Genomic DNA, 14,710 nt, shown 5'->3' on the forward strand with positions numbered 1-14,710 from the left:
AATAATGAGTTTCTGACAATAGAGGAAAATGTTCATGCTACTATATATAAATGTGACTATTACAAAAAATACATGAAGTATATGGAAAAGCAGGCCATATTATTACCAAGCCACTTATGCAAATGAAAGGTCATATTGTAAGACTTTTTTGTCTATTTTTTCTGAATTGAGGGAGGCTGCTCTCAAAAACACGTTTCTTTCCTCTTCTAAAAAGAAAATGAAAAGAAGCAAGGTGATTAAAAGAAGGTATCTCTTTTAATATTGCTTCTTGACAGTAAGGTTGCCAAAGTCATTAAAACATAATAAAACAAATGCATTAATTTTTATTTAATTAATTGAGTATTTATTGTAACTTTGTTAAATACTGGGCTTGAAATACATTTTCTGGTTTTACAGATGAGGAAACTAAGGAAAAAAATATGACCTATTATGGAGTTCTAGACCAATTCTTGAAATCTAGTGTATAAGATGTTACGCTGAAAATACTCACAAACTAAATTTTAATTAATGTTCCATCAACTACTCACAGGTCATTTATTATACATTATATAGTATACAATTTTTTATTTTATATTTAATAAAAGTCCTATGTTCTACTTTTCAACAAATTCAATTTTTAAAAGCTTATAGAGTACCTATGTCATTTAAGACTTTGTGCAAATGCCAGGGATACGACGCACAATAAGACACATTACATACTCTGTAAGAGTGGGAACTGCAAGTAAAAAATGTGGAATTCAACATGCTAGGTGCAAAGGTCTATGGGAACATAAATGAATTTGCATAAACACAAGGAGAGAGTCAGAACATAGGTTAACAGAAATTATGTTATTAATCTCCTAATTTGTAAAATATGAATAAATAAGTCAACAAAAGAATTTCACTCAAGCTTCTAAGCTGACACCAAATTTTGATATAAGGGACAGCACTACTCCATTTATGCTAAAAAATGCACATTCAGAACCGTGTAGAAATACAGTACTAAATTTTCCATTTATCACTCAAATGTAAAATGCTATTAATCACTCTCCCCAAACAAAATAGAACAAAACCAACCCCCAAACTGTCAACCATCGTGTAATTTCAAAGGTGACCTAGAGGGTGGTGTTTTTGCAAGTGTCCCTGGGGGCCACCAAACCAGCCAGAAAAAGAATATAACTGATGAGCTTCCTTAGCATTTACCTTAAATTACATGAATGGTGCACATTCTCAGAAACACCCTGTCGCAGATACGTGGTCTCACCTAGCCTCTACCCCAAACCGACCAGACCCTGGAGTCAGCGGTTGGTGTTTCCACACATTCTCCTTCTCAGTCACTTGAAACTTTAACTCTTCCTGAGTCCTGGGCTAATTGATATCAGCACACGAAGGAGTATAAATCAGTTTTTAAATTAAGGAGTGAAATCACAGGACCAAGTCCCAGTTCAGCCACTGCACGAGTTGTGTGACTCGGGGGCTAATGCTTTTTGATCTTAGTTTTCTCAATTTCTAATGGGGATGGCAGACACAATGCTACCCCAAGGCTGCTTCAGGGTAGTTGGGAGAAATGGGGTAACATGTGTAAACAGTTTATTAAATGTAATGTTCTCTGGAGTTTAGTAGATGTATTATTTGCTATGCAAGAGAAAGACAGGACATAATAATCGTACCTCAAGAAAACATCACTTGTAGAACTCAAACTTTCTAAAATTATACATAATTATTTTTACCTCCTTTGTTAGGTTGTATACCAAGCTGTACATCAGTGGGGTACAGTCGACTCTCAGAGTATAGTTCCCTTAAAGATAAAGAGAGAGTGGTTTTTTTTAATTTACTTTATTCTTTCATTCAAAGATAAATCCTAACTCTTTAGCCAAAAGGATCCTTTTAAAACCTAAGTCCAATAAAAACTCTCCAACTTATTATTTAATAAAGTATCATGCTCATCACAGCCCTCATTTCCAAGTATGAAACAACCCCCATGGCCGCTCCAGATCTTCACCTCCCACTCTGCCTACTTCGCTACTCAGGGGCTTTGCACATACAGTTCCCTTGGCTTGGAACAGTGTTCTGCACTGATCTGCATGACTGTAGTCTAATGTCATGTTTTCTGAGAGTTTCCCCCAAAATCCTACCTAAAGGAGCACACTTTCTTCTCTTTATCCTAGCCACTCTTTTTTTTTTTCTGATGGTGCCTAATTTTTCTCATTGTTTATCTCTCAAATATGTTAAATATTTGCCTTTTTCTTTTCCATCCTCCCACCAGACTAGAAGTTCCATGGGAGCAGGGGTTCTCTTTTATTGTGGGCCCATCCCCAGGGCTTAGCACAGAGTCCTACCCTTTAGCATTTACCCAATAAATATTTGTTGTAAAAACGCATTTATGGGGGTGCCTCGGTGGCTCAGTCAGTAAAGCGTCTGACTCTTGATTTCGGCTCAGGTCATGGTCCCAGGGTCCTGAATCAATACCTGAATCGGGCTTCATGCTCAGCTAGGAGTCTGCTTGAGATTCTCTCTCTCCCTCTCCCCTAGCCTCTCCCCCCAGCTTAGATGTGTGCACATGCACATGCTCTCTTTCTCTCAAATAGAATAAATAAAATCTTTTTAAAAAATGTATTTGTAAGGCAGATACTCTCCAGCTACTTCTTAATAAAGAGCAGAGGTGGCATTCCCATTGCTCAGGAATTCTGTTTGATGAGTTTGAGAATCTTGTGAACAGCCAGGAGAGGTGTCCCCAAGACGCTGTGGGAGCACAGGGAGGGGATGCTAAAGCAGGTTGGGGGCCTGGGGAAGGGGAGGTTAAGACAACTTCATCAAGGAACAGCCCGTACAAATACCCAGAAATAAAATAGTACACGATGTACTCAGAGAATGGCCAGCAGTTCTTATCTCAAAACTTCAGATCCATGTCTGGGGACAGGAAAAGTTGAGGTTTTAACAATAAGTAGACACCCCAGCAGAACTGTTCATAGAACCTGAAAGGCTGGTTCTAAAATCCAACTGGAAGAATACATATATACAGATTTTAGCCACTGCCATTTTAATTTTTTTAAATTTTTTCATTTTTGAAATATTTTATTTATTTGTCAGAAAGAGACAGAGAGAGAACACAAGCACAGGGAAAGGCAAGCAGAGAGGGAAGCAGACTCCCTGCTGAGCAAGGATGCTGATGGGACATGATCCCAGGATCCTGGGATCATGACCCAAGCTGAAGGCACATGCTCAACGGACAGAGACACCCAGGCATCCCCAGCCACTGCCATTTTTAAAAGCGGTAAGAGCTAGTAGGAGTGCAAACCAGAGAGTCAGAGAAGTGTGTCAGCAAGTATTACCACGTAATGCACACATAGCATGATCCAGCCACGATACTGTAGCTCTCCACTTGTATAGAAAAAGGCAAGGCAGGCAAATAAACAAGATATTTACTGCAGCAAATTGAAGCCATCTGACCATCAGCTAGAGAACTGAGACATAAATTACTCTGTTGAAAACACTGTACAAGTTTTTGTTTTCAAGGGATAGATCTATATATACTGGCATGGGAAGTTTTCCATAATACGCTGTTGAATGGAAAAGGAGAAGACACGGAACCACATAGCATGTAGTACATAGTACGTAATATGTAATGAAAACCTGTATAAGGTAGTGAGGGGCAGCAGAATACAGTAGTTAGAAGGATAAAGTTGACCAGCTGGATTGAAGTCTCAGCTCAATCCTTTACTAGCTCTGTGACCTTGGGAAAGTTACTTAATCTCTCTGAATTGGTGGTTTTCTCTTCTACACAAGGGAGATAATAAAGTACTACCTAACAGGATTATTAGATTGAATAAATGTTTCCATGTAAAGCACTTAAGACAGCACCTTCAACACCACTGATGGTTTGTAGAGCTCAGTTCTATGCGTGAATGTCAGTGTGATGGAAATACCCCAAATTTAGGACAGTACCACCTTTGGAGAGAGGGCTGAGTTTGAAGGTGGTATTAGTAAAGGTTTTTGCTTTAATTATCAATTTTGCATTTTACCATGAGAAAGCCAACGTGTCACTTTTTATTTAAAAAATAAATATTTAACAAAAATTTAAATATAAAGCAAAGTAAGATATAAATGGCCTAGTCATCAAGTACCATGGTGTCACATGCTCTTGATCCTGAAAATCATGGGGAGACAATGAAGCATTGCAAGGCAGGGAGTGACATCAGCAAATTCCAGTGATTTAAAACCATTAAAAATCAAATCTTACAAACAGAACTAGCAATAAGGACATTATTCTACTTTTGAAAAATACATGTTTAAGTTCTTATTCTCTTGTAGCAAGAGTGTTTCATCTGATTATGTGTTTCTAAGTTAGGTAAAAGTGCCAAATACATTAATTTTTGAACTTTTGTTCTGTGAGAGGCACAGGTCTTGGAGTTTTGCAAATATTAACAGCTTTAGCCCTGATAAGAGCTTTGGAGATCTGTGCTCTTGGTAACTCAATTTTTAATTTTTTTTTAAGTGTTTTTCTTCTTCTTTTTAAAATATTTTATTTATTTATTTAGAGAGTGATTGAGCAAGAGAGAGAGAGAGAGAAAGCACAAGCAGGGGGAGCGGCAAAGGGAGAGGGGGAAGCAGATTCCCCGGTGAGCAGGGAGCCTGATCTGGGGCTCAATCCCAAGACCCTGAGTTCATGATCTGAGCCGAAGACAGACGCTCAACTGACTGAGCCACCCAGGCAGCCCAGTAACTCTATCTAGAGGTGAGAAAACTGAGACACGGAAAGTGAGTCACAACCTAAGGTAACATAACTAGGAAGTGGCAGTGCCACAAGGAAGGTGATGCCCTTCCCCGGAACGTAAGAGAAGCCAGGCAGGATGGCTGAAATGCACTGCGTGAGCTCCCTTCTGGGACGATGTAACTTGGACAGGTGGACGAAGAAGACATGTACATGACAGCATGCCTCTGGCAAAATGTAATGTCTTAATTACGGCTGACATGGAAGGTTTACTCCTACACTAAAGGGAAGATTCTAAAAGTCCACCCTGCGTTCATTGACTCATTCATTTGCTGCACCTGGACAACACATGTCTCTTTAACAAGACTTTAGGAAGTCACAAGTCATCCACATCCTGTCTGTTCCTGGCTGAAGAATACAGCCTAGTAATAGAAGTCCTTTGTAAAGCAAATCGTTGTGTAGCCTTGATAGTGATGAGTGCTGAAGACAGGGCTTCCCTGGAAAAGTTACAGTTCAGGGGAGGCTGTAAGAGTAAGAATTCAGCAGGTAGAGTGTGCTGAGCAGTCATCTGAGTACTGGGATCAGCAGCTGCCCTGGCTGGGAAGGTGCAGTCAAGAACAGGAAGATGAGTAGCTGGGAGGGTAGTGTCAATGGACTGCTTGATCTTGGGAATAGACCCAACAATGTCCTTTCATTCGAATCTCTGCTTATTAAAAGCAAATCCATTCTTAAAGGCCAGTCTCAAGTGTCATTACTCAAGCCTTTCCTGAACTTGCTACTATTCTCTCTTCTGAACACCCAGACCAGTCTGATTATAGCAGTTTTTTTAAACTAGTATGATTTTTTAAAGGTTTTATTCATTTATTTGAAAGAGAGAGAGACACCTGGACCAAAGTCAGACACTGAGCCAAAGGCAGTGGTTTAACGGAGTGAGCCACCCAGGTGTCCATATGGCCTTTTCCTTGTACCTGCAGATATTAGAAAGCTAGACTAATTAATCGTTCGTGCTGAGCCACAGACTCCTTCGTGCAAGACTGTTCTACACTAACCTCTGATCCCTTTGAAATACTAGAAAGTGCATTATAGAGAGAAATGCTCAATAACTATTCATTGAATTGAAAAAAAATTAAAAATACTTGGACATCAGTATTTTTTTTCTAAAATCTATATGCATGATATGATAAAACTAGGATTTTATTTACATTATACTTTTTTTTGTTACCCCATTCTAAAACCATAGGAATCTGTAGCTCTGTGATTTACTTATTCATTTCACTAGAAATCTTTAGTTCTATGATTTATTTATTCACTTAATAGGTAGTTACGATCCTTACCACAGACAAGGTAATCTGCCAGATGAAGCAAATCAGAGAAGGCTGCTTTCCCCAGTTAGCACTCTTGGGCTCACAGCTGCTGTGAGGCAAGTGCACAGCCAGACCGGCCAGCAGCAGAGTCCCTAACCCCATGTACTGGATTTGCCTTCCTTACGGAAGCATCATTTATGAATTAAGTGACGGCTGCTACCATGATCACATCTTTTCCTATGAGACCAATGTTATTCACCTTCTATGGAAGAATCAGCATTAACATAGGCCACAGCACGTTCCTGAAGGAGTCTGGAATTCTCCTATAATAAAGAAGAAAGAAAACGATAAACATATACCATGGCCTCCCCTTAAAACAATATACATCTACTTGTGTTGTGTGCAGATTTTGGAAGTAAGCTGACCACAAAATTGATACATAAGATTCTGAAAATTGAGTTTGTTTAGGAGAATTCCGATAAGGACCATTCTAAGAAATAATGAGCAAAACATTTTTAAAACTAAAATTTAAGATGAACTTGCCCATATTCTTAATATGGTAAATAGAAAATGAGCTGATTCCTTAACCATGCCATGGTTTATCCTTTAAGAAATTCTCTTAGCAAACACGAATGACCTAAGAAAGAAACCCCTCAGTGGAAATCTTCCCATGAACATCTCTATCTCAATCTCTCTCTCTTTCTCATTTTTTAAAGTAGGCTTCAAACCACTGTGGAGCCCAACTGGGCTTGAACTTCTAACCCTGAGATCCAGACCTGACCTGAGCTCACGAGCGGGATGTTTAACCAACTGACCCACTCAGGCGGGTCCCCCTCCATCCAAACATTTCTTTATTTAAGAAAAGAATCTTGCCTGATTCAATAATTTCAAGTTTCAAATTTATGGGTTAAAAATATATGAAATTTTGGGGTGCCTGGGTGGCTCAGTGGGTTAAGCCGCTGCCTTCGGCTCAGGTCATGATCTCAGGGTCCTGGGATCGAGCCCCGCATCGGGCTCTCTGCTCAGCAGGGAGCCTGCTTCCTCCTCTCTCTCTGACTTGCCTCTCTGCCTGCTTGTGATCTCTCTCTGTCAAATAAATAAATAAAATCTTTAAAAAAATATATATATATATATATGAAATTTCTGTACTATACTCAGAAGCATGAAGTTCTCCTGTGGGATGGCACCACCTACTGATCAAAACTGATCATTGCACAACAATAAAATGCTGAAGAAAAGCGTTGCTGGCTTTTTTTTTAGCTATCAGGTGGATTTTGAATCTCTAAAACATGTGATTTCCTAAGCGTCCGGACAGTAAGAAGAGAAGTGGAAAAAACCTGTAGCTCTAGGTGGTGAATATGGAAGAGACAAACCTCGAAATATTTAGGATCTTTCTGATGCCACCATAAATCTTTCCTGTCTTCCGGAACATTACTACCCCCCGCCACCCCGCCCACCCCACAAACACAGTTGAAGTTTATGCGGATTCTTCGATTCCTAAAGTATATAATAGAAGCCAAGTAAGTTTTACACCATGACTGGCAGTTAATGAGATAAACATTAACTTTGCATATGTGTACAGCTAATGGTCCTAGTCCACAAGGCCAACAATATATGCAAGTTTAAACATATGCCATCTACATTTTAAATCCAGTACAGTTAGCATATCCTGTTATAGTTTCAAGTGTACCATATAGTGATTCAACAGTTCTATACACTACCCAGTGCTCATAATGGTTAAGTGTACTCTTAATCCCCATCACCTATTTCATATTTCACAGCACCCTCACCTCCCTCTGATAACCACCTGTTCGTTCTCTGTAGTTAAGAGACTATTTCTTGGTTTGTCTCTTTCTCTACCCTTCCCCCTTGGTTGTTTCTTGAATTCCATATACGATATTCATCTTTCTCTAACTTATTTTGCTTAGCATTATACTCTCTAGATCCATCCATGTTATTGCAAATGGCAAGATTTCATTCTTTTTTACAGCTGAATAGTATTCCATTCTACACATATCTATATAGATCTCACATCTTCTTTATCCATTCATCTATTGATGGACACTTGGGCTGCTTCCATAATTTGGCTATTGTAAATAATGCTGCCATAAACATATAGGTGCATGTATCTTTTTGAGTTAGTGTTTTTCATATTTGAGTAGTGGAATTACTGGATCATATGGTAATTCTATTTTTTAATTTTTTGAGGAACCTCCATACTGGTTTCCACAGTGGTTGCATCAGTTTGCATTCCCACCAACCATTCATAAGGGTTCCTTTTTCTCCACATTCTTGCCAACACTTTTGTCTTTGATTTTATACATTTTGACCAGTGTGAGGCAATACCTCATTGTGGTTCTGATTTCCATTTCCCTGATGATGAGTAACATTGAGCATTTTTTCCTGTGTCCATTGGTTATCTGTATATCTTCTTGGGGAAATGTCTGTTCATGTTTTCTGCTCATTTTTTAATCAGATTGGTTTTTATGTGTTGAGTTGCTCAGTTCTTTATATGTTTTGGATATCAACCTTTTATCAGGTAAGTTGTTTGCGAAAGACAGTAGCCTGTCTTTCAGTACTGTTTATTGTTTCCTTCGCTGTACAGGTTTTTGATATAATCTCAATAGTTTAATTTTTAGTTTCCCTTGCCTCAGGAAAGGCATTATTGAGCATGATGTCATCTGTGGGTTTTCATATATGGTCTTTTTATGTTGAGGTGTGTTTCCTCTAAACCTACTTTGTTGAGGGTTTTCATCACAAATGGATGTAATACTTTGTCAAAAGCTTTTTCTGCATCTATTGAAATGAGCATATGGTTATCCTTTCTCTTGCTGATGTGATGTATCAAACTAGCTGATTTGCAAATATTGAAAATATTGAAAACCACCTAGGTTTAAAATCCCACCTAGTTGTGGTGAATGTTTTTTTTTAATGTATCATTGGATTCAGTTAGCTAATATTTTGTTCAGGATTTTTGCATCTACGTTCCTCAAAGATATTGGCTTGCAGTTCTTTTTGTGTAGTGTCCTTACCTGGTCCTGGTATCAGGTTAATGTTGGTCTCATAGAATGAATTTGGAAATTTACTTTCTGTTTCTATTTCATGGATTAGTTTGAAAAAATAGGTATTAACTCTTTTTAAAGTTTTTGGTAGAATTCTCCAGAAGCCATCTGGTCCTGGACTTATGTTTGTTGGGAATTTTTTGATTACTGATTTAAATTCATTGCTGGTAATTGATCTATTCAAATTTTCTATTTCTTCCTGATTCAGTTTTGCTAAATTATATAAGTTACATGTTTCTAAGAATTTATCCATTTCTTCTGGGCTGTCCAGTTTGTTGGCACATAAAATTTTTCATAATACTCTCTTCTAATCCTCTGTATATCTGCGGTGTTGGCTGGTATTTCTCCTCTTTTCATTTCTGATTTTGTTTATTTAGAGTCCTCTCTTTTATTTTGGTGAGTTTAGCTAAAGGTTTATCAATTTTGTTGATCTTTTCAGAGAAAAAGCTCCTGGTTTCATTGATCTAGTGTATTGTTTTTTATTTTGTTTTTAGTTTCTATTTTGTTTATTTCTGCTCTAATCTTTACAGTTCCCTTCCTTCTATCGATTTGGGGTTTTGTTTCTTCTTTTTCTAGTTTTTTTAGATGTAAGGTTAGGTTGTTTATCTGAGATTTTTCTTGCTTCTTGAGGTAGGCATGTATTGCTATAAACTTCCCTCTTAGAACAGCTTTTCCTGTATCCCAAAGAATTTGGACCATTGTGTTTTCATTTTCATTTGTTTCCATGTGTTTTTTGATTTCCTCTTTCATTTCTTGGTTGACCCACTCGTTGTTTAGTAGCATGTTATTTAACCTCCATGTGTTTGTGCTCTTTCCAGATTTTTTTTTTTTTTTGTGGTTGACTTGTAGTTTCACGTTGTTGTGGTCAGAAAAGATGCATGGGAGGCCTTCAATCTTTTTGAATTTGTTAAGGCTTATCTTGTGGCATAATATATGATCTATACTGGAAAATGTTCCTTATAGACTTGAGAGGAATGTGTATTCTGCTGTTTTAGAATGGAATGTTCTGAATATTCTGTTAGATCCATCTGGTCCAAAGTGTCATTCAAAGCCCCTATTTCCTTATTGATTCTGTTTGCACAATCTATCTGTTGATGTAAACAGGGTGTCAAAGTCCCCTACTATTACAATTAGTTCCTTTATGTTTGTTGTTAACTGCTTTACGTATTTGAGCGCTCCCCTGTTGGGTGCATAAACACAATTGTTACCTCTTCTTGTTGGATTGTTTCTTTTATGATTATATAGTGTCCTTCTTTGTCTTTTGTTACAGTCTTTGTTTTCAAATCCACCTCGTCCAATGTACGTATTGCTAGCCCAGATTTCCTTTCACATCTATTTGCATAAATGTTTCTCCATCCCTTCACTTTCAGTCTGCATGGGTATCCAAGTCTAAAATGAATCTCTTGTAGGCTGCACGTATATGGGTCTTGCTTTTTTATCCATTCTGTCTCAATGCCTTTTGATTGGAATGTTTAGTCCATTTACATTCAAAGTAATTATTGATAGTGATGTACTTATTGCCATTTTGTTACTTGTTTTAATAGTTCCTCTCTGTTCCTTTCTTCCTTGGCACTCTTCTCCCATGGTTTGTTGGCTTTCTCTAGTGACATACTTGAATTCCTGTCTCTTTATTTGTTGCACATCCATTACCGGTTTCTGATCTGTGGTTACCACTGGGCTTGTGTATAACATCTTCTGTGTAAAGGTAAAATTACTTCTAAAGGGGCCTATCAAATATTCCACAGTGAGACTTCCTGCCTTATTTTTACCATGATTTAATTTAGAGTCAGTCATATAAGGAACATAAATGTGAAAAGTATACCTTACTGTACAGGGTCAAGGGGGGATTTAAATGTGGTTAGCTTTAGGAGCTAATTTGGAAAGTGCAATAGAAACATGATATTTTATTTTGATGTTTGGTTTCTAGTGAATTTACTTATTTACTGTCACACTCCCAGGTAGTGAAGAGTAATCATTTTGACTATTGGCATTAGTGCCTTGAAAAGTTCAAACAAAACAGTTCCTTAATGCAAAGAGATTGTTATTTTGAAACAAGGATGCTTTGTTTCAGATTTTGGAAAAAAGTGACTATGTTCTCACTGAATTTACTTGTTATTTTTACATTCTTGAGAATCAAGTCCTAACTGCTTTACTATTATGAAAATTTATATTGTAGCAAATTATCAACTAACCTCTGCCCACTCAGTAGAACCAAGAAGACCAAATTCTTCTGCATCCCAGCTTGCAAACAAAATTGTTCTTCTAGGTCTCCATCCTAAAATATATGTGTAGACACATAAATGCTGGGAAAATGCATAATATATCCAAGACATTGTAAAACTCCACAGAAAAACAACACTATAACTTCATTGGCTGTTTAGGAAAGGTGAACTCTGGTGAGAATTTTTATTTATATAATTTCCTTTCATGAGATTTTAAAGCCAAATTGTCAATAAAAAAGCACATTTGCGCTGAAAAGGGGGAAAACGTAGACACATCAAAAATTCTGTGAGGTCCTAATATTTTAATCGGTGTATAACGATTGGATATACACAGGCAGCCATCTGGCTCTACAGCTGCCCAGAAAGAAAGAAGAAAGTGCTAGATGTGGTCTGTGTTCTGAAAGCAGAGGGAACGGAGAGAAAATTCCTTACAACTCTTCCACATTCTGGCATCGTACAAACAATTGTTCACTGCCAGCTGGTTGTGTGATTTCACTCCATTCTCTACCAGAATCCATCAACAGAAGCTCTGTTAGCAGTTCCGATGTCTGTGGCTGCTGCAGTAATTCAGCATCACTCAACAGGGAAGTGATACGGCGGGGAGTTATGAACACTGACCTCGGAGTTAAAGAAAGATCTGATTTCAATTCTTGGTTCTTTTGCTTACTAGCAGGAGGACTGAGGGGGAAGTTATGCAAGCTTCCTCAGTTTCCCTTTCTTCATCTGTACCCCAGAAGTAGCAAGGTAAAGATGAAGATACTACTTGATTTAGGGGAAGACTGAATGGAGTCATGTTTACAAATACAGCACTTCATATGTGCTCCAGAACTTGTCATCATTTTGGTAAATAGCTCATTTGTGCTTATTAAGAAGATGGATCCCTACCGCTGAGTCCAATGTTCTATTTTTGTCAAGTTTGTTCATGATGTTATTCAAATTTCCTATGAATTGTTATTCCTCATCATTGCATTCTTTGGGCACGCTATTTTTGTCATTGCAGTGTTTTATATTCACCATAGGGAGTCTTATTGCAAAATCATGGCATTTTTTTTGTACCACTGTTAAGCACTAGCTAATTTATGAGCTATGTAGATTCAAGCTTTCATAATTCTATGTTCTTTAAACACAAGATAGCTGTGTGGGGAAAAAAGAATAGAGCCCTTTATCATTTTGTTTTAAAGAGAAACATGGCTTTGCAGACTGGTAGCCAGAAATTTGACTTGAAACCCTGGTTCTCTGACTCTGCCATACACTAGCTACATCACACACTAGCGATACAACTGGATTCTACACTAGTGATACAACTGGATTCTATAAACCTTAATTAGCTTATTGGTGAAACGAGAACAGAAATAACTAAACTTCTCCATGGTTGCTAGGAGTTCAAAATAGAGAACACACAAAAACACTGGTTCTCTGAGGAAATGAGCACCATGCAAACTGAACATATTTTTGCCATTGTTTTTATTGTTACTAAAACACCCTGGATCACATTTCCAGCCCCAAATCCTTGTTTGCAGGGTCAGTATACAGAGTGGATTTTCTGCTCTCAAGGTGTAATTTATTTTCAAAAGCAGCTGTTCAAATTCAATCTTATCTTTGTTTTCAGAGGAAGATTCTAAAATGATTGGAGCAACGGTGCTAGAAGGAGAAGGCTAAATCTTGGGAGAGCAAACAAAGGCTGGGGCTGTGGAAAGGCAAACATCAAACTTCTGAGAAATTCTATTACGCAGCAAGACCAGTACTTTTCTGAAAAAGCTTCCATCTCCTCTCTTGGGACACCTGACCTGACATGTGAGGCTAGAAGGGCCCAAGGAACTTCTACTCACAGTTCTCTGATCAGGACACTTCGGCCTATGACCTATTTTGGTTTGTCCTCTCGTGTGAAGAAACCCATTTCCACCTTCTTTGCTGTCAGAAGCAACCCCTAACAGCGGAACTCCTTTATTTCAGATTATAATTTTATGAATACCAATAATGTAAATAACATTCTATAAATAAGCAAAAATAAACAATATAATTAACTAACCCACATGAGTAATATAGCCACTCGTTACTGAAAGCTGTTCTAAGGACCTGTTGCTATGAAGGTGGTACATTTTGCATCCGTGCTCTCAGGTGACCCTTCACGCAATCCTGTTAGGATGTGGTAACTTTACACACTTCACAGAGGATTACACTGAAATTCAGAGAGGTTGATCTTTTTTACTTTGTTATTACCTTCTTTCTTCAGTGTTCCAAAACTCCTCACAATTTCATGAACAACAGCTGCTCCGCTCTGAGGGTCAATGCCACCAAATACCCATGAGTCACGGTGACCTCCAAGAATGACATATCTGTCTAGAAAGTATCATTGCAGAATTACTTGTCATTCCAGGTCAACAACAGAGCAAACTGCAAATAACTCAAGAGCATCCAAACACAGAGCTTTTGTGACTCAAAGAAAGATACTACGGTTCCTGAAGACTTGTATAAATACACTATTTTGTTCTGATTTTGATGTGTGAAGAAAATATGAATGTGATAAGCAAAGATATACTTCAACATAAGATAGTAATCATAGGTACAGAAGTAATGTTATGTCTAGAATTATAGAAATTATTCTATCCATGTCTTTTTATAATTCTGTTACTTCTCTCTTACCTACTTATCACTTTGCTTCCAGTATTTTCAGAGTAAGAGAACTCAGTGGCCACATAGTAGGTTCTCCATTTCCTACTCCTTCTGGTCAATTTTCAAGGCACAGCTCAGTGATTTTCCTCCTCTATGACTCTTTCCTAGCTTCCAAATGGGAGGGAAATTATCCCACGATCCAGCTTTCAGAGCAATCCTATCATATCCGACAAAGCAGTTACCACACTTCAATGTATGGCTCTTTGACCATGGCCCCTTGTCCTCATTTTATCTCTCCATCTCTCATGCCTAATACAAAGCCAGCACAAAACAGGTACCCAGGAAGATTCAATGAATTGCCCATTATATATTATTTAGTACTGACCGAAAGCATACCAATATTCTTTATCCCTGAAAGAAGCAATGGCTGCTTCTAAGAAAAATGTGATTTAACTCTAATGCCGGTTGGTAACAAATATGTAACCTTAATTCCTAAGGAACTGAAACATAATGAAGTAAGGCTATTTTATAAAACTTATTAATCTGTAATTTCATCTGAAATTCTGTAAAAATCATGTGTCTATATATCTTATTAACTTCAGTGCAAAATAAAACTATATAAAGGATTCATTCCTTAATTTTCTTTCTTTTTTGTGTTTCAGAGAGTGAGCACACATGAGTGGGGTTGGGCAGCAGAGAGAGAGAGAGAAAGACAGAGAATCTTAAGCGGAGTGTGGAGCCTGATGCAGGGCTTGATCTCATGACCCTGACATCAGGACCCAAGCCAAAAATCAAGAGTTGGAAGCTTAACTGACTGAG

At 37.9% G+C, this 14,710-nt stretch overlaps 1 protein-coding gene across 3 annotated transcripts in view; it reads right to left on the reverse strand.

The window, feature by feature from the left end:
- Positions 1 to 14,710, reverse strand: part of LOC125078783 (glutamate carboxypeptidase 2) — a 61,473-nt gene that overhangs the window by 11,595 nt on the left and 35,168 nt on the right. For all 3 annotated transcript variants that reach the window (XM_047691950.1, XM_047691952.1, XM_047691951.1), the window contains exons 10-13: positions 13,499 to 13,618; positions 11,249 to 11,331; positions 6,254 to 6,317; positions 1,710 to 1,777 (exon numbers count right to left, since the gene is read on the reverse strand). In XM_047691950.1, coding sequence (XP_047547906.1) covers positions 1,710 to 1,777; positions 6,254 to 6,317; positions 11,249 to 11,331; positions 13,499 to 13,618 — 335 coding nt within the window. The remainder of the gene's footprint in view (positions 1 to 1,709; positions 1,778 to 6,253; positions 6,318 to 11,248; positions 11,332 to 13,498; positions 13,619 to 14,710) is intronic.

This window comes from Lutra lutra, chromosome 10 (assembly GCF_902655055.1).
Source record: "Lutra lutra chromosome 10, mLutLut1.2, whole genome shotgun sequence".
Classification (NCBI taxonomy): domain Eukaryota; kingdom Metazoa; phylum Chordata; class Mammalia; order Carnivora; family Mustelidae; genus Lutra; species Lutra lutra.